Source organism: Leucopleurus acutus (assembly GCF_964270905.1).
Source record: "Leucopleurus acutus genome assembly, chromosome: 10".
NCBI lineage: Eukaryota > Metazoa > Chordata > Mammalia > Artiodactyla > Delphinidae > Leucopleurus > Leucopleurus acutus.
The window spans coordinates 68,623,130-68,644,467 of record NC_139153.1 but is presented as its reverse complement, the minus strand read 5'-3'; the positions used below and the strand labels follow the sequence as shown (position 1 = coordinate 68,644,467).

The 21,338-nt window shown below is 42.4% G+C and overlaps 1 protein-coding gene across 2 annotated transcripts in view; it reads right to left on the bottom strand.

Moving 5' to 3' along the window:
• Positions 1-20,979, bottom strand: part of ZFAND3 (zinc finger AN1-type containing 3) — a 325,453-nt gene extending 304,474 nt beyond the window's left edge. The window contains exon 1 of one of the 2 annotated variants that reach the window (XM_082847531.1): positions 20,920-20,979. Coding sequence is in view for 1 of the 2 variants with exons in the window: in XM_082847530.1 (XP_082703656.1) it covers positions 20,071-20,141 (71 nt within the window). In the remaining variant the exon portion in view is untranslated. Of the gene's footprint in view, positions 1-20,070; positions 20,208-20,919 lie in introns of those variants that run through there. The other variant, XM_082847530.1, reaches the window with a different exon arrangement.
• Positions 20,980-21,338: the final 359 nt, after the last annotated feature.

Below are 21,338 nucleotides of genomic sequence, written 5' to 3'. Positions count from 1 at the left end.
AATTTTTCCTAAATATATACTGAACTTTATTTTTAAGAAACAAATTTTACTACCTCCCACATGATCAGTTTCTTTCTACGTCATTCCAACCTACGGGCAGGAGGTGGGGGGGAATAGAGAGAATATATATATCTATTGTCTTCAGCAACATAGATGCACTTCAAAAATATAACATGCAATTGGAAAGACTTCATAAAAGACATCTAAATATTTACAGGGATGGAAGTGCAGACTAAACAGACTTGTTTCTAGAAAACCCAAAGCTGAGAAAGGAGGATTAAATCTATAAAATTAAGTAAAATATCAAGACAAATGAGGTGAGTGCAATCTTGTCCACCAGAAACTAAAGGACCTAAGAACAAGGTACCTCTTAAAATCTAAGATGTTGGAAGTTCAAGCTTTGGTTTTTTTAGAAATATAACCTAGAGTAGGAACCAAGATGGTGGAGTAGAAGGACGTGCTCTCACTCCCTCTTGCGAGAACATCACAATCACAACTAGCTGCTGGAAAATCATTTACAGGAAGACACTGAAACTCACCAAAAAAGATACCCCACATACAAAGAAAAATGAGAAGCCACAATGAGACGGTAGGAGGGGTGCAATCACAGTAAAATCAAATCCCATAACTGCTGAGTGGGTGACTCACAACACTTATACCACAGAAGTCTACCCACTGGAGTGAAGGTTCGGAGTCCCATGTCAGGTTCCCAACCTGGGGATTCGGCAATGAGACGAGGAATTCCTAAAGAATCAGATTTTGAAGGCTAGTGGGATTTGACTGCAGGACTTCGACAGAACTCGGGGAAACAGAGACTCCACTCCTGGAGGGCAAACACAAAGTAGTGTGTGCATCAGGAACCATGTAAAGGAGCATGACCCCAGGGGAGACTGAACCACACCTACCTGCTAGTGTTGGAGGGTCTCCTGCAGAGGCGTGGGGAGGGAGGGGGCGGGGTTGTGGCTCACAGTGGGGACAAGGACACTGGCGGCAGAAGTTCTGGGAAGTACTCCTTGGCGTGAGCCCTCCCAGAGTCCGCCATTAGCCCCACCAAAGAGCCCAAGTAGGCTCCAGTGTTGGGTTGCCTCAGGTCACAAACCAACAGGGAGGGAACCCAACCCCACCCATCAGCAGGGAAGAGGATTAAAGTTTTACTGAGCTGGCCCACCAGAGAAACAGTCAGCACTACCCACCACCAGTCCCTCCCATCAGGGAACTTGCACAAGCCTCTTAGATAGCCTCATCCACCAGAGAGCAGACAGCAGAAGCAAGAAGAACTACAATTGTGCAGCCTGCTGAACAAAAACCACATTCACAGAAAGACAGACAAGATGAAAAGACAGAGAGGGCTATGTACCAGATGAAGGAACAAGATAAAACCCAGAAAAACACTGAATGAAGTAGAGATAGGCAATCTTCCAGAAAAAGAATTCAGAATAATGACAGTGAAAAGATGCAGGACCTTGGAAAAAGAATGGAGGCAAAGATCGAGAAGATGCAAAAAATATTTAACAAACACCTAGGAGAATTAAAGAACAAACAAACAGAGATGAACAATACAATAACTGAAATGAAAACTACACTAGAAGGAATCAATAGCAGAAAAACTGAGGCAAAAGCGGATAAGTGACCTGGAAGACAGAATGGTGGAATTCACTGCTGCAGAACAGAATAAAGAAAAAATAATGAAAACAAATGAAGACAGCCTAAGAGACCTCTGGGAAAACATTAAACACAACATTCTCATTACAGGGGTCCCAGAAGGAGAAGAGAGAAAGAAAGGACCCAAGAAAATACTTGAAGAGATTACAGTCGAAAACTTCCCTAACATGGGAGAGGAAATAGCCACCCAAGTCCAGAAAGCACAGAGAGTCCCATACAGGATAAACCCAAGGAGAAACATGCCGAGACACACAGTAAGCAAACTGGCAAAAATTAAAGACAAAGAAAAATTATTAAAAGCAGCAAGGGAAAAATGACAAATAACTTACAAGGGAACTCCCATAAGGTTAACAGCTGATTTCTCAGCAGAAACTCTACAAGCCAGAAGGGAGTGGCATGATATACTTAAAATGATGAAAGGAAAGAACCTACAACCAAGATTACTCTATCCAGCAAGGATCTCATTCAGATTCCATGGAAAAATCAAAAGCTTTACAGACAAACAAAAGCTAAGAGAATTCAGCACCACCAAACCAGCTCTACAACAAATACTAAAGGAACTTCTCTAAATGGGAAACACAAGAGAAGAAAAGGACCTACAAAAACAAACCCAAAACAATTCAGAAAATGGTCATAGGAACATACATATCAATAATTACCTTAAACGTGAATAGATTAAATGCCTCAAGCAAAAGACACAGACTGGCTGAATGGATACAAAAACAAGACCCATTTACATGCTGTCTACAAGAGACCCATTTCAGACCTAGGGACACATACAGACTGAAAGCAAGGGAATGGAAAAAGATATTCCATGCCAATGGAAATCAAAAGAAAGCTAGAGTAGCAACACTCATATCAGATAAAACAGACTTTAAAATAAAGAATGTTACAAGAGACAACGGAAGGACACTACATAATGATCAAGGGATCAATCCAAGAGAAAGATATAACAATTATAAATATATATGCACCCAACACAGGAGCACCTCAATACGTAAGGCAACTGCTAACAAGTATAAAAGAGGAAATTGACAGTAACACAGTAATAGTGGTGGGGGGGGGGGGCTTCCCTGGTGGTGCAGTGGTTGAGAGTCCGCCTGCCAATGCAGGGGACACGGGTTCGTGCCCTGGTCTGGGAAGCTCCAAATTGCCGCGGAGCGGCTGGGCCCCTGAGCCATGGCCGCTGAGCCTCCGCATCAGAGCCTGTGCTCCGCGATGGGAGAGGCCACAACAGTGAGAGGCCCACGTACCACAAAAAATAAAATAAAAAGAAATAAAAAAGAAAATTACAGACCAATATCACTGATGAATATAGATGCAAAAATCCTCAAAAAAATACTAGCAAACAGAATCCAGCAACACATTAAAAGGATCATACACCATGATCAAGTGGGATTTATCCCAGGGATGCAAGGAATCTTCAATATACGGAAATCAATCAATGTTAAACACCATATTAACAAACTGAAGAAGAAAAACCATATGATCATCTCAATAGATGCAGAAAAAGCTTTTGACAAAATTCAACACCCATTTATGATAAAAACTCTCCAGAAAGTGGGCATAGAGGGAACCTACCTCAACATAACAAAGGCCATATATGACAAACCCACAGCAAACATCATTCTCAATGGTGAAAAACTGAAAGCATTTCCTCTAAGATGAGGAACAAGACAAAGATGTCCACTCTCACCACTATTATTCAACATAGTTTTGGAAGTCCTACCATCACAATCAGAGAAGAAAAAGAAATAAAAGGAATACATATTGGAAAAAGAAGAAGTAAAACTGTCACTGTTTGCAGATGACATGATACTATACATAGAGAATCCTAAAGATGCCACCAGAAAACTACTAGAGCTAATCCATGAATTTGGTAAAGCAGTAGGATACAAAATTAATGCACAGAAATCTCTTGCATTCCTATACACTAATGATGAAAAATCTGAAAGAGAAATTAAGGAAACACTCCCATTTACCACTGCAACAAAAAGAATAAAATACCTAGGAATAAACCTACCTAAGGAGACAAAAGATCTGCATGCAGAAAACTATAAGACACTGTTGAAAGAAATTAAAGATGATACCAACAGATGGAGATATACCATTTTCTTGGATTGGAAGAATCAATATTCTGAAAATGACTGTACTATCCAAAGCAATCTACAGATTCAATGCAATCCCTATCAAATTACCAATGGCATTTTTTACAGAACTAGAACAGGAAATGTTAAAATTTGTACGGAGACACAAAAGACCCCGAGTAGCCAAAACAGTCTTGAGGGAAAAAAACAGAGCTGGAGGAATCAGACTCCCTCACTTCAGACTATACTACAAAGCTACAGTAATCAAGACAATAAGGTACTGGCACAAAAACAGAAATACAGATCAATGGGAGGGGACAGAAAGCCCAGAGATAAACCCATGCACCTAAGATCAACTAATCTATGACAAAGGAGGCAAGGATATACAATGGAGAAAAGACAGTCTCTTCAATAAGTCATGCTGGGAAAACTGGACAGCTATATGTAAAAGAATGAAATTAGAACACTCCCTAACACCATACACAAAAATAAACTCAAAATGGATTCGAGACTTAAATGTAAGACTGGGCACTATAAAACTCTTAGAGGAAAACATAGGAAGAACATTCTTTGACATAAATCACAGCAAGATCTTTTTTGACTCACCTCCTAGAGTAATGGAAATAAAACCAAAAATAAACAAATGGGACCTATTGAAACTTAAAAGCTTTTGCACAGCAAAGGAAACCATAAACAAGACGAAAAGACAACCCTCAGAATGGGAGAAAATATTTGCAAATGGATCAACGAACAAAGGATTAATCTCCAAAATACATAAACAGCTCATGCAGCTCAATATTAAAAAAACAAACAACTCAATGTGAAAATGGGCAGAGACCTAAATAGACATTTCTCCCAAGAGGACATACAGATGCCCAAGAGGCACATGAAAAGCTGCTCAACATCACTAATTGTTAAAGAAATGCAAATCAAAACTACAATGAGGTATCACCTCACACTGGTTAGAATGGGCAGCATCAGAAAATCTACAAACAAATGCTGGAGAGGATGTGGAGAAAAGGGAACCCTCTTGCACTGTTGGTGGGAATGTAAATTGATACAGTCACTATGAAGAACAGTATGGAGGTTCCTTAAAAAACTAAAAATTGAATTACCATATGACCCAGCAATCCCACTACTGGGCATATACCCAGAGAAAACCATAATTCAAAAAGACACATGCACCACAATGTTCATTGCAACACTGTTTACAATAGCCAGGTCATGGAAGCAACCTAAATGCCCATCAACAGACGAATGCATAAAGAAGATGTGGTACATGTATACAATGGAATATTACTCAGCCATAAAAAGGAACGAAATTGGGTCATTTGTAGAGACATGGATGCATCTAGAGACTGTCATACAGAGTGAAGTCAGTCAGAAAGAGAAAAACAAATATCGTATATTAACGCATATATGTGGAACCTAGAAAATGGCAGAGATGAACCGGTTTGCAGAGCAGAAATTGAGACACAGAAGTAAAGAAAATACGTATGGACATCAAGGGGGGAAAGAGGCAGGGGGGTGAGAGTGGTGGTGTGATGAATTGGGAGATTGGGATTGACATGTATACACTGATGTGTATAAAATGGATGACTAATACAAACCCGCTGTATAAAAAAAAATAAATTAAATTTTTTAAAAAATAGACAATGTCATGGGGTAAGGAAGTTAATTATCTAAAGTTCAGCATAGCTTTAATTTCTTTTCTTCCAAGTAAAATTCTATTTTATTTATTTCAAAATGTTATTATAGTATGTTAATTTTTGTTCTTTCTAACCTTTTCTCTGCAAATAAATATTCTATGTCTAGAAAAAGCTAATAAAAAATTTAATTTAATTTAAAAAGTAATAAAAGATACAAAAAAGCAACAATAAACAAGTGGGACTACATCAAATTAAAAGGCTTCTTCTGCACAGCAAAGGAAACCTTTAACAAAATGAAAAGGCAGGGCTTCCCTGGTGGCACAGTGGTTGAAAGTCTGCCTGCCGATGCAGGGGACACGGGTTCGTGCCCCGGTCCAGAAAGATCCCACATGCCGTGGAGCGGCTGGGCCCGTGAGCCATGGCCGCTGAGCCTGCGTGTCCGGAGCCTGTGCTCCGCAACGGGAGAGGCCACAACAGTGAGAGGCCCGCATACCACAAAAAAATAAAAAATTTAAGAAATGACAAGGCAATCTACAAATGGGAGAAAATATCTGCAAATCATATATCTGATAAGGGGTTAACATTCAAAATATATAGAGAACTCATAACTCACTATCAAACAAACAATCCAATTAAAAATGGGCAGATCTGAACATTTTTCCAAAGAAAACATACAGATGGCCAACAGGTACATAAAAAGATGCTCCACATCACTAATCATCAGGGAAATGCAACTCAAAACCACGATGAGATATCACTGCACACCATTAAGAACTGCTATATTCACAAAGACAAGAAATATCAAATGTTGGCAAGGACATGGAGAAAAGGGAACCCTTGCGCACTGTTGGTGGGAATGTAAATTGGTGTAGCTGCTATGGAAAACAGCATGGAGGTTCCTCAAAATATTAAAAAATTGATCTACCATATGATCCAGAAGAGAATGAAAACACTAATTCAGAAGGATATATGCACCCCATGTTCACTGCAACATTATTTACAACAGCCAAGCCATAGAAACAACCTAGATGTCCATCAATGGAGGAATGAACAAAGAAAATGCGGGGTGTATATATATGTATATATATATACACACACATATATACATACAATGAAATATTATTTGGCCATTAAAAAGAATGTAATCCTGCCACTTGCAACAACATGGATGGACCTTGAGGGCATTATGCTAAGTGAAAATAAGTCAGAGAGATAAAGATAAATGCTATATGATCTTACTTTTATGTGGAATCTTTAGGGAAAGAAAGGTCACATATAGAAAACAGATTGGTGGTTGGTGGTGGCAGGAGGTGGGGGGGGTGAAATGAGTGAGGAGGTCAAAAGGTGCAAACTTCCAGTTATAAAATGAATGTCATGGGACTGTATTGTACAGCATGGTGACTATAGTTAATAATACTGTATTACATATTTGAAAGTTGCTCAGAGAGTAGACCTTAAAAGTTCTCATCACAAGAAAAAAAAATTTTTTTTTTTAAAGTTGCTTGGCAAAGTCCTTCAGAATTTCACCTATTTTTATTTTTTGGCTGCACTGGGTCTTCATTGCTGCACACGGGCTTTCTCTAGTTGCAGCGAGCAGGGGCTACTCTTCATTGTGGTGCATGGGCTTCTCACTGCTGTGGCTTCTCTTGTTGCGGAGCACAGGCTCTAGGCGCTCAGGCTTCAGTAGTTGTGGCACACGGGCACATTAGTTGTGGCTTGCGGGCTCTAGAGCACAGGCTCAGTAGTTGTGGTGCACAGGCTTAGCTGCTCCACAGCATGATATCTTCCCGAACCAGAGATAGAACTTGTATCCCCTGCATTGGCAGGCAGATTCTTAACCAATGCACCACCAGGGAAGTCCCGAAAAAAATTTTTGTAACTACGTATGGTGATGGATGTTAACTAGATGTTTTGTGGTGATCATTCTGCAATACCTACAAATATCAACTCATTACGTTGTACACCTGAAACTAATATAATATGATGTATCAACTATACCTCAATTAAAAAATACGATTCAAGTACACTGACATGCTATCTAATTCATCAAAATGTACACTCAACCTTTCTAAAACTAATCATCTCTTTCCCACAACACGCTCATCATCCTCCAGATGGAATCACTTCAACTTAAGAACTTCCAAAGTATAAACCTTCTTCTACCAAACCAAACTTCACACACCAGTGACAGATGGCATTAGTGCCTGCTTCTACAGTTTCACGATGGACTTAGAAATAAATGGATTCACAAACAACCTTTCAAAAGCTAACTAGTGTGTAGGCAGAACTTATATACCCACCATATGTGACTGACCATCTTTCACCCAGTTGCCCATGTCAGAAATCTTGCTGCCTCTCTTTTCCTTTCCACCCCCCAACCCCATCCCCCATCCAGTCTGTCTCTGCTCTTACGCTCAAGCCCTCCTCTGCAGTCCCCACTGTCCCAGTGCTAAGGAGTGAAATGTTTGCGCTCCCCCACCGGAATTCACATGTTGAATCCTAATGCCCAGTGTGATGGTATCTGGAGGTGAGGCCTTTGGGAAGCAATTAGATGGTGAGGGCTCTGCTTAGATCATGGGATTAGTACTGTTATAAAAGAGGCTAGAGAGAGGTCTCTCATCCCTTCCACCATGTAAGGTTACAATGAGAAGACAGCATCAATGAGGAAGCTGGCTCTCCTCAGACACCAAAGCCGCCGGAGCCAGGATCTTGGACTTCCAGCCTCCAGAACTGCGAGAAACAAATTTCTGTTGTTTATAAGCCACCAGTCTACGGTATTTTGTTGTTACAGCCCCAACGGACTAAACTACCCAGGTTTCAGCCTCCATTCATTCTCAGCTCTCCTACTACAGCATTCACTCAGGGTTGCTTTATCTAGGGTTCACAGACTCTCTAATCCACATATAGAAATGCATTTAGATCTAACTGGTTTCCTTTGTAATCCTAAGTAATTTATTCTATGCATTGTCCTGAAAAGGGGGCTGCAGACATCCACGGCCCAAAAAGGTTTATGGGCTCTAACTGGACTCTGCTTCCATGCTTATATCCTCCAACTCTCCTCCACACTGCTGCCAAGGTAAAGTTTTTGAAATATAAATATCATCTGTCATCCATCCATACTTAAATCCTTAAATGGTACCAACTATTTCCAGGTAAAATCTTAACTCAACCATCCAACAATCAAGTAGGTTCATGACTGGCCCCTGCTCATCCCCCCAGCTTCATCTTGCCTCCCGCCACAAATGCAGCTAACATCCTGAGTTGAATCTGCAATTCCCTGAATTCAGCAAGCTTTCTCACTCCTCTCTGCCTTTGCATAAGCCGTTCCCCCTGCTTGGAAAGCCCTTCCTCACCCCTCACCACCTCCACATGGTTAACTCCTGCTCATCGTTTACTCCCAGCTTAAGCACCATCTCCTCAGAGAGCCCTCCTGGCCATCCTCCACTCCCAGTCTCGGTAAGATGCCCAGTCAGTGCTCTCACAGTACTCTGTGATGATCTCCCATAGCACTTTCCTCGTGGTGTTTTGTCCATTTACTGTCTGCCACCCCTTCCACCCTGTGAGCTTTCTTAAGGCAGAAACTAAAACATGCCTAGCAGAGCTCAAGCCACATAACAGAATGCTTAACAAATGCTTGCTGAACAAGGGATAGGCTCTGGAAAATAGCCAAACCAGCCGAAGTCCAGTCAGAAACCTCATCAACTAATGAGGTGGCACTGGTCTGGAGATTACCATAAATGCAAATTGCCAGTTGAGGCAAGAAAGTTCTACATCTATTAATCTGCCACCAATGCTCCTTCATTCAAGGCTGGGAAGTCAGCCCTTAATAAATTTAATTACCCTGGTCAGGCACTGTGTCAAGGGGCTTGACAGGCATTAGAGCTCACTAAACCTCAAAACAACTCTAGTATATTCTTTTTTAAAGAAAAAGAGGCAAAGAGGTAAACTGCCCAAAATCAAGCAGAAAGTTATAGTTCAACCCAGGTCTTTGATTTCAAAGCCCATTGCCTAGCCACTGAGCTCAGCTGCTTTTCTGGAGATGAGATATCAGCATGCCCTGCATCTTTGGAGGCATTCTGGAAGAGCCTAGGTTGGATGAGAGGGGGCCCTTCATCAGCCTCACAGCAAATAAGAAAGGTCTTATTCCTCCAACAAACACTACGCACTACTATTAAATTCTTTAAAATTTAATGTAAACTCCCCTACATGTATTCATTGAAAAATCTTTTAAATGGGAAGGGCTTGTGAGAGTTTTCTCCCCCAAGAACAGCAAGTAAAGGAGGAAATGAGCAAAACTTTGTTGAACTCTCCACACCAGGCTTAGAGGTTGAAAAGGGAGATGAAAAATATCAATATATCCCAAGGAATGGAGTTGGTTGTGGCAATACCAATAAAGGAAAGAAGGCAGAGTCTCCATGGTCTGCTGCAGAGACACCACGAAGCACCATCCTTTAACTGGCTGAGAAGGCTTAGCAGAAGAAACAGCCCATGGGCTTCTAACAGATGGAACACTAATTTTGCAGAAAGCTGCTGCCACTTCCACTAAACTTTAGTTTGGAATGTGCACCACAGCTCTCATCCTATGATCTTCAGCACTTCCCTGTAAGACCTCTGGGGGCTCACACCCAACACTTCAAGAAAAAACAGAATGTTTTAAAAAAAAAAAAACAACAACAATGTTTTCTTTAATCTCACCCACACCACCTGTTCACATTAGTTTCTCGAGCCCTTACAGATGTGGTCACCTCTCATATTTTGACTAGAAGTTGGTGATCACAAAGCATCTTCATTCCTAATTAACACCACTCCACATTTCCCCATCCTCATCCTCCTTGCACCCCAGTTTCCCCCTTGACCACCTTGTGTGTCCTTACTCTTCCAACTCACCTCCAAATCAGGTGTCTGATACTGTCCAGTGACTTTTCTGCATCCCAAATTTCAACACAAAACCAACCAGTCCATTCTTCCTGTCCCTAACTCCAACCAAAAACACATACAATGTAAATATCTAATTTATCTACAATGAAAACTATTCAGGTAAACCTAGGGGCCTTTCAACTATGGGATTATAAATATCTAGTCACCAGACAGCTTAAAACCAAGAAGAAGAAAATGCAGCCTTTAGGGACACATACTTCCACAGATAAGATTTTACTGTGACTATCATTTTCTAAATTAATCCATACTGGTATTATTGAGATTATAAACCCCCAAAGAGACTCTCAGTATACATCATGTAACACTCCACACTTCTACTCAAGACTGTATCTTTATCACTTGTTACAGCAACTGTTCCATGATTAGATCCTGCCCCACATTCAGTGAAGAAAAAGATTAGCTTTACAAATAAAATGCATAGTTTAAACACATCTTGAAAGTGCTTCAGTACTGGGGGTGGGGGGGATGACATGAACAACAGGTAAAGCTAATTAACCGTGATATATACACAGAAACAGGGAATACAGGTCTCAGAGAATACATGATTATGTCCCCCTAATCAACAAAAGAATAAAACAAAAGTTCCTCTAAGCAAGGATTTTTGTGGATCAACATGCAAAAACACACCTTTATTTTTAAAGGTGAGTACCACAGCTCTGTGTTATGTGAAAAGGGAAAGGCAAGCTAGATAAAACTGTATAGGGTCATACACCGTGAAGATTTTGTATATACACGCAAAGTTTCATATGCAAACACAAAGACTTGAAAAACCTGGTTTTCTGAATTTCAGTGGCATCTGAAGAAAAGGAAGAATACCATCCATCCATCCCCAGGACAGAAACCAAGCAATCATAAATCTAGAAACAACACACACTGAAATACACCACACTCTCTCCCACCTCCAGTTTATTATTTCTTGCTGGTTAATACACACCCGGACAGTTAAGAATGACTGTATTATTCAATCTATTTTGTGTCTCATTCATTATGTTGAAAAAAAAATTCTTTCAGGAGAGAACTTTCCCAGCACATCTATCTATATAAAGCACTCTAAAAAGGGCTGAAATTGAAAAACAATGACCTGAAATAGGCAGAGACTCTGAAAGCATGGACATGATCAGCAAAGCCCCCCACCCAATCTATGTTCTCCAAATTCCTGCCCCACTTTTCCCATTAGGTACCCATTAGCTAGAGAAAACTTCGCACACCCTGTTCAGGAATGCTACCAGCACAACCATGTAAGAAAACCAAATGACTGCAGGAAGAGTATTTGCGATACTTTTGAATAATGAGAATACTTCTCCTTCCAGGAAGTGTGGCTAAGAGTGTGATTATTCATATAAATGCACTTCAACTTACCTGTGTGTAAGAGTCCAAGAGGTAGATAAGACACGAACAACTGTTACTCCATGTCATTCCACTTTAGCAGAAAGAAATGAGAAAAGGCACGCCCCAGAAGGTCCCAAGTGCAACAACACCAACCTAACTCTTTACCAGGACATTAATGAGGCAGCAATGAGGCTAAATAGAGCCTGTCCACAAACTAGAAACACAAAATGCTGTGGTGTGGTCTGCCCTCATCCCCACTTCTCCCCCAACCAGAGTGGTCACAGCTGCAATCCATGATCTTTCCCAGGACATTCTTCTGCCCTAACACAAAACTGCACCTGTCTATAATACAGGACATTTGGTACAGTTGAATGAACAAACGCAGTTAGCTAGCACTACATCTTCTTCCTACTGCATTCTTCCTTCCTGCAGCAGTGAACAGCTGCAGCCACAACTTCAGATGTCAGGCACTGTTTGCAGCTCTGTCCCCTGGCCTCAAGGATGACATGGCATTTTCATTCATCTTGTTCCATTCCCTCAGTCTGATACATCACAGGTCAGTTTGGTTTTGCCCACTGCTGCTGGATATTCCAACATACTCCACCTTCCCCTGTACAGAGGGACTTCAATTTACCAGAAAATCCAATGCATTTATCCTTAATCATATATCAAAAGCTGTCATATGAGATTTACATTTGTGAATCTACAAAAGTCATAGTCCAAGGTGAATACCTTCAAAACTTCTCTCACTAAAGAGAAAAAAAAAAGATTCTGTATTAGTCCAACATCTCCCTGTATAGGCCTCTGAGGTTGCCAGTTTAATAGACTTAAGAAAGGGGCAAAGATGACTGACCCAAAAGCTAACATGAAAAAAAAAGTTCAAATTACAGACTAACTTGTACTGAAATTTTAGTTCCCAAAACTGATCAAAGGAGCACTTTCCAGTAACCTGAATTAACAATAGGACTGCTTCCCCCTTTGGAAATAAAATATGTTGGAGCTGAGAAAAAAAACAACAACAATAACACAGAGCTAAATCAAACGCCCCACATTTTCAGAATATGAGAGAAAACAGGGATCTAGAGAACTCACAAGAAAATAGGCTTGAATGTCAACTGTTTCTTAATAAAACTAGAAAAAAAGCAAAAAAAAAATAGGCTTGAAAATCCTGGCTGCCTATCAGATCAACATTCTAGAAGAGCACCGTCCAACAGAACATTTTGGGAGGATGAAGTGTTCTATATCTGTGTTCCCCAACGAGGTAGGCACCAGCTACTGAGATACAGAGTACTTAAAATATAGCTAGTGTAACTCAAAACTGAATTTTTAATTTTATTTAATTTTAATTAGTATGAATTTAAACTACTACATGTAGCTAGTGGCTACCATACTGGACAGAACAATTCTAGAATGCAGTCTTAGATTCTGGTTATTAAAAACTTCAAATAAAGCTTCTTAGCCTCCCTTCTGCATTGAACACACATAGGAAATTTCTTCCTTATATCTAAATATCTCATTCAGCAACATAACTTTGTTACATAGGGACCCAGCCCAAAGCAGGATCAGCCTGTTTCTCAAAGCCCCTACCAGAACTGAGAGACATCAGTGTCATCCACCCAGTTGGAATGAAGGCCCTCTTTTGCAAACCACTCTGACAAAAAGTCCCACAACAAGCCTGAATCTGGACTGTTTTGTTTTTTTGCGGTACGCGGGCCTCTCACTGTTGTGGCCTCTCCCGTTGCGGAGCACAGGCTCCAGACGCACAGGCTCAGCAGCCATGGCTCACAGGCCTAGCCGCTCCGCAGCATGTGGGATCTCCCCGGACCGGGGCACGAACCCATGTCCCCTGCATCGGCAGGTGGACTCTCAACCACTGCGCCACCAGGGAAGCCCTGGACAGTTTTTTAAGTGTATGATTAAAATTATACAAGTTTTTGAGTTGTGACTGGTCAAATTCCTACATGTAGCTTTGATCAGATACTGAACTTAACCTTTCTTCAAAAGAAAAAAGAACTTTTAACCTCAATCTTGATCTATAATTATTGTGGTAGTTCAAAACTTTGCATCAGTTTGCACAGACACACCTCCGTATGACCTAATAAAAAAATCCAAATTATATTAGTTCTCACCATCTTCATACTCTGCCCTCAATAAGTAATATTTAATACACTAGGGTTTCACTTCAAAAAACTTTATTCAAAGAATTCTTGGCCCTCTGATTTTTCCAGCTAGAAAAAAGTTAACTTGTAAAAATTAATGTTAACTTTAATACTATTAAAGACTATGAAGAGATTTTTAGTCAAAACTTTTCAGTAGACTTAAAGTGCTGTGTTCTCTTTTTTTGGGGGGGGGGGCGATGAGGGGAGGAGAGTGGTGAATGGGGAGGAGAAGAGAATTATACCAAAAGAGCCTATGTCCTATATGTTAACTGGATCTAACTCTAAAAAGCTACTGTCTCAAACCAATGTAAACAAAGAACATGTTTTCTTAAAAAATAAAATTATCTCCCCATGTTCCATCACTGCAAAGGGGCAAATTTTTCTGGATACTCAAATGTAATCAGGAAAATGGGGCAGATAGATAAACGTATTGACAGTGAATACTTCATTTAAATCATGTTGCATCTTCAGATGCACACAAAATTCAAAAATGCAAAGTAAAACTGCATGACTCCTTGGTATTTACCCAAAGGAGTTGAAAACTTATGTCCACAAAAACCTGCAAATGGATGTTTATAGCAGCTTTATTCAAAATTGCCAACACTTGGAAGCAACCAAGATGTCCTTCAGTAGGTGAATGGATAAACTGTGATACATATAGACAATTGAATCTTAAAGTGCTAAAAAGTAATGAGCTATCAAGCCACAAAAAGACAAGGAGGAACCTTAAATGCATATTACTAAGTGAAAGAAGTCAATCTGGAAATGTTACATACTGTATGATTCCAACTATATGACATTCCGGAAAAGGCAAAACGATGGAGTAAAAAGGTGAGTGGCTGACAGGGGTTGGGAGGAGGGAGCGATGAATAGGTAAGAGTAAAGAGGATTTTTAGGGCAGTGAAACTACTCTATATGACGCTGTAATAGATACATGTCACTATAATTCATCCAATTCCACAGACTGTACAACACCAAGAGTGAACCGCAGTGTAAACCATGGACTTCGGGTGATAATGACATGTCAATGTAGGTTCATCACTGTTACAAATGCACCACTGTGGTGGGGATGCTGATAATAAGGGAGGCTGTGCATGGGAGGGAGCAGGGGGTATATGGGAAATTGCTGTACCTTACTCTCAAGTGTGCTCTGAACCTAAAACTGCTCTAAAAATATAAAATCTTTAAAAAACAAAAAAAGTAAAACTGTACAAATGAGCTGTTTTGTGTTTAAGAGAATGTTTAAGGGGGTTTTATAATCAGATGGATAATTAGTGACATCACTGGAATGAACATTCTACTGATTAACTAGTGATTCATGCTGTGTTCACATGGAATTTGAAAGCCCAGGTTAAGCTGGTTGAAGTGTGGCAACATGTTCCAATTGGGAGACAGAGACTGATAAATCAAAAATGTGTGAGGGCCACACACTACTAGGAGCCAAGCAAACTTGCCATATAACTCACAGAGTGACAGAAACAGAGTTCTACAGCAATTCCCAAAGCCTGGGCTCAGAGAAAATAAAAGAAACAATAAAAATAAATAAATAACTTCTGTTTAAGCTAACTAGTCAGTATCTTGGTTGAATCAACTTTCTACTAGTAACCATTTCAGGAACAGAATTTATTTTGTGAGATTACTCTTGATCTCTGCCCTAACTCCATCTTTACTTAAAATTCATCATTATCTAGCAGATCTAGCTGGTAAGTAAAATGCTTCTCAACAGAATAGATCACAAAAATGAAATACTAATAAAATCTATTTCCCTAAAGAAAATGTACCCATGTAATATTTCTTTTATGACATGATTCATTAGAAAATAAATCATAAACATCTTTTTTTTAATCAAAACAATGAATCGTTTACCTAATACATCCCATAACTAAAATACTCCAGGGACTTTCCTGGTAGCACAGTGGTTAAGAATCCGCCTGCCAAGCACGGGACACAGGTTCGAGCCCCGGTCCAGGAAGATCCCACATGCCGGAGAGCAACTAAGCCTGTGCGCCACAACAACTGAGCCTGTGCTCTAGAGCCCACAGCCACAAGTACTGAGCCCGCGTGCCACAACTACTGAAGCCCATGTGCCTAGAACCCGTGCTCCACAACAAGAGAAGCCACGGCAATGAGAAGCCCGAGCACCGCAACGAAGAGTAGCCCCCACTCGCCGCAACTAGAGAAAGCCCGCGCGCAGCAACAAAGACTCAACGCTGCCAAAAATAAATAAATTTATTTAAAAAATAAAATACTCCATTATTCCCTAAATATCAGACTGAACACTTATGTCTACTACACTTTAAATTTACTTATGAAAAGAATAACACTTCTCAAAGTTTCCATTAAATTACATTGTGATAGAGACCGTCTCCAATTATAAAGGCAGAATATCAGTAATTGTAATTAGATATTTATACTTAATATGCAGAATTTGAAAATAAAGTCCATCTTTCCCCCATCCTAATTAATTACCCGTTCTATCACCCTATAATACACTCAGGATATTCTTATTGTCTTCTTCCTGTCTTTTTTTAATAATATTCTAGGTCTGCTCTTTCGAAAACTTTTGAAAATATCTGTGAAGAATCTATATCCCTCAGTACATTCTGTAGCTTCAACTAATACCACTTATATCTATATGATTTAAAAGTGCTTTTACATATGTATTTCAACTAAAGAAAATGCACCAATTGACTATTTCATTTCAGATTTGGCAATTACAAACTAGCATGATTTTTTGCATGATTACTGAATGCCTAAAATAAGCCAAGAAAATGCTCATGCTCATATTTCACTAAAAGTTTTAAGTCCATGTCTCAGGGAAAAAACCATTTATGGTCATTAACCCTAAAAACATTTATGTGCTATACAAACACCTTGCAACTTTAGTAAAACTTCAACAATTTCCAAGGTAGCAAAGTTTCCCAGTGGTCTCTCTGTAACACATTAACTTAATTACCTACACTCAATTTCACAATATAAAACCAAGGAGAAAACTAGAAATTTTGAGTGTTCAAAGCACTAACACATTTGCACTGCATGCTCCTCTAGGCATTCTCCTTTCTCATTGCAGTCCCACAAGACCCACCTGACAGCTCTATGTTAACCAACCCCCACTGATTGGTGTCCTGAGTGGACAATGCTGGGCAGCAAGTCCTTCTGCCTAAGTCACTAGAGAGAAGAGCAATCCTAAAGGAACTGCCTTTAGTCTGCTAGTACCAGAACATTCTGCTAACAGGCTCCTCAGCAAAGGGCTGGGTGTGGGCCCTGACTAGCTGACTTCACAGGCCTGCGGCTTCCGCAGAGTGCAATGCTGACTAAAGTTTCCAGAGAACACACTCACCTTCATGCTCATGAAGGGCAAAGGCAAGTTACCTCCTGAATGGCTTTGACATCTACTTCTCTCCATTCTCCCTGGCCACTATACAGGTATAGTAATCCCCTGGGGATCACTCCTCCTGACAAGTCTTCTGTACCTCTGGACTTTACAACATGCCACAAACATACAGACACCACATTCACAAACACACACACACACACATAATCAAACCCACATACACAGGCCACCCTCAAGATCATCTAGTAATCTTTCACATTAAAGAAAATCACCTCACAACCCACTCAAAGTTCTTCAACAGCTCCCCAGTGCACTCAGGATAAAAATCCAAAGTCATAAGCATCACATATGGGGCCCTGTATCACCAGTTGCTCTCACCATCTCAGCCTCATTTCTAGCTGAACCCTCTTCACAATCTACCAATCCTCTACAATGAACTTTCAGCTGATCAAATGTGTAGTGCTCTCCCTAATATCCAGGCCTTCATCCATGCTCTCCCCTCTGCCTGACAGAAAACACCCTTCTCCCTATCTATTTCCATTCTCTCCTAATCTTCCTGCAGGCTTAGGCTGGCATCACCCTCCAGGCTATCTTCCTCTACATCCACCTCAACTGGAGTAGGTGCCCCTCCCAACAAACCCTATTCCAAGCCTAACACACTTCACTGTAACTGGTGTTTTTACTCCTCTATGTCCCCTGCTCCCAGAGAATGGTGCCAGTGCCCCTCTTGTCTACCATAATATCAGAGGCACTCAAATATTTGCTAAATACATTATAAGTTTACTTAATGAATATAACATGAATGTAGCCCATGCAATAAGGGAAACGTTCAAAATCAGTCACGATATAATGGAAACTAGGCAGCAATTTCCTTATACTTTGGTATAAACTGCAAACTACACAGGTGCCTTTAGGAAAGGTTAAAACATTACACATTAAAAAGAACAGCTTCCACCATAAAGATATTAGTTTCGCCTAACTCTTGTTAGGCAAATTGCAGTTCATAAAAAGTGCCATATTGAAAGTATCAAAAAAGCAGCCCTGGTTGCTTATAAGTCAACTATGGCATCAGTGTAACTATTCCTCTCTACTACCAAACTCTCCTTGCATTACTCAGAACCTTGCTCAGTTTCTAAGTCTTGATGTAAATCTTTTAATGTGGGTTCCACTCATAATAATGGTCCCAAAGACATTAACATGTTGCCAGGAAATAGACCTCTGATATATCCTGGGCATTAGCTGCCACTGGCAGCTACTTTCTCTGAGCCACATGTCTTCTTATGAGTTACAATCTGAGGCTTGTGACACCAGATTTTTCCAGGGCAGCAGACTGATGTCATAAACGTGATGGTACTAAGCACTCTACAGAGCTCATTAGCTCCACCCTGAAATCCCAGAATGCAAAGGCAAGTTTCCCGTGTATAAATAATGCCTCAGTTTTCCCATCTACAAATAAAAGAGAGAATGGTTCCCACTTAATAAGATTCTTGTGGGAATTAGATTGCCTATGAAAGCACTTAGCAAGCAACACAATTATTTTCAAGCCAAAAAGAAGGGGAGACTATAAAACCTAAGATATTTTCACATCTTCAGAACTTTTGGTAACGCCGTAACTTATTTTTCGCTAATATCCTTTCACCAAGAAATTTTTGAGAAAGAAAAGGCTGAAAGATGAGAAAATTAGATTTTTTTTGTCATAACCTTTGGATATGACAAACTCCACAGAAATCTACACTAAGATCCACTTTCTAATCTTTCTCTGCACTCCCAAAAACCAGAGCCTTAATTTCTACCTCAATCATCCCTAGGATCTGAGAGACAGTAAAGATAAAATACTTCAATACATCTTCCCAAGATGCCCTCACCAGAAATAATCATTTCCTTACTGCCTCTATGCACCCCCAAATATACTGAATCTTTGGAAAATAAAACAAAAAAAGAGATAAATCACAAAAGCTGGCCTTCAAAGTCTCCAGTTTCCTTACAATAGATCTAGAATCATAAATTATGACGGAGGCACCTGTCTGGTAAGAGGGGTGGCAATCCATAAAAACTCCAAGTGTAACAAGAAGAATTAAACTGTAACTACAGGTGGAAAAGTTGATTTCCCACCTCAAATATTTTCACTCTAACACAGGATGGCCAAGCAATAATACAGGCTGGCCAAGGTGAATATTTTTATCATTAAAAAAAAAAAATGGGGACGGAAGGGAATTTGAGCCAATTAAGCAAGTTGGCTCCCACGTTCCTAAGCCAAGCTGACTTGAGTTTTTTTTTGACAAGGGAATCTTACAGACCTTCTGAAACAAACGTGTTTTAAATAAGATGAGACCTCAACAGTCTTGTAACTTTACCCAAACCTGGGTTCTGGGCTCGACTTTTAAAAATGGGTGACGTGTGAACAGCTTCCTAAAAGCAAAAGGGGCACTAGGATATAATTTAGGAAGTGATGATGCAAGTCTCTGGGGGACAGGGAGGAGGGGAGGTGAAAAAGTCAGAGGAAATACCCTCCTGGTTCCTGGGCACCAACTCATACCAAGGAGGGGAGGAAGGGCTGGCCTCCACAAGCCAAGGGAAGGGGGCACCCCAGCTCCACCGGGAGGTGCCAACGCCGCCCCCTCATCCCTGAACGCAGCCCTGCCCCCCTCACCAGTAGCCCGGCCGGCCCCTTTCGGCCCGAGCCTCTGGCAGCCGAGTCTCCGAGGGTGGCAGCGCACCTCCGGCAGGGCCTTCTCTGCCCACCCCCAGCTCCCCACCCGGTGCCCCTCCCCAGGACGCGGCCCCTGCCCCCTCCCCGCAGGCCCGGCCTGGGCCCAGCCCCCAGGGTTCCGGCCTCCCCGGGCCGCGAGGCCTGCCCGGGCAGCCCCGGCGCCCGCGCCCCGGCCCCCACCCCCACCCAGCCGGGCACTTACCCCCAGAAGCCGCAGGGACAGCGAGGCGGCAGACTGGGCGCTTTGCTGCGCTCGCTCCCGGCATCTCCCATGGTGCTCGGCGGCAGCGGCGAAGCTCGGCGGCGGCAGCGGTGTTAGCGGCTGGGCCTGGGCCCCGCTCGAAGGAGGAGGAGGAGGAGGAGGAGGAGGAGGAGGAGGAGGAGGCGGAGGCGGAGGCGGAGGCGGCGGCAGCGTCGGGGGGCTTGGGGCTGGGGGAGGGGGAGGGAGCGGGCGCGCGGGCGGGCGCGAGTCCGGGGCTCCGAGCCGGGATTCCAGGCCGGTCAGCTGGAGGCGGGCCGCACCACTCGGCCTTCGGAGATGGGGGGGCCGGGGGGAGTAGAGGGAGGGGAGCTGAGGAGGTGGGGCGTACGGGTGAACCGAGGACCACGGGGGAGGAGGGAAGTCCCGGCGCCCTCGGCAGCTCCCACCGCCGCTCCCAGCCAGAGCGATGTCCCCGTGCGGCGGCGCTAGGAAGGACCTGAGGCCCCCCCCGCCGGCTTTAGCGTAGCGGCAGCCGCTGTGAAACCACGGGCCCCGCTCGCTCCGTAACACCCTCCCTCCCTCGGAAGCTGCGCTGACCGGACAATGGCCGCTCCGCCCCCTCCCCTCCTCACGCACCCCTCCCAAGGAGTCACAATGGTCTCGCCGGGGGGAAGCCGCCGCCAAAGCCCAGCAGCTGATCAGCTGGGATCCGGGCGTGCCACTTTGTTCAGCGCCTCAAAGGAAGAGGACGGGCCCGTGGGCAAAGCCGAGACCGTAGAAATATCACTCAACGATAGCCCTCGGAGGCTTTCTTATTCTTGGAACTTTTAAAATTTTAAGGAAACTTACCTTCCTCTGTCTGAAGAAGGGGAGCAGGCTTCTGAATACTCTGGGGCATGTTACCTCCCCCCCAAACGCGAATGGTACGCCCCAAGCGAGAGGGGGAGGAGCAGATTAGTTGTTTAGGGTTAGTTGAACCAGTCCCAGAGCGGCGGCCGAGCACCGCGCATGCGCTCGGAGAGTCCCATTACCCGGCACTGGGAAGGGCCAGGAGGAGAGCTTCCAAACCCGGAAGTGGAGCTCGGTCTTCCTGGGGCTGCTGGGGTCTTCAGCTATCCGAGAGGTCCGCGAGCCCTTCGCTTTTGGTCCCGGGCGATGCCAGAGGACATTTCTCAATGAACTGCTAATCTGGAAATTAGAATCTCTGGAAATCTCTCTTCCCAGGCCTCCCACACCCAACTCACTCTTCCTGTACCACCCAGAGAACC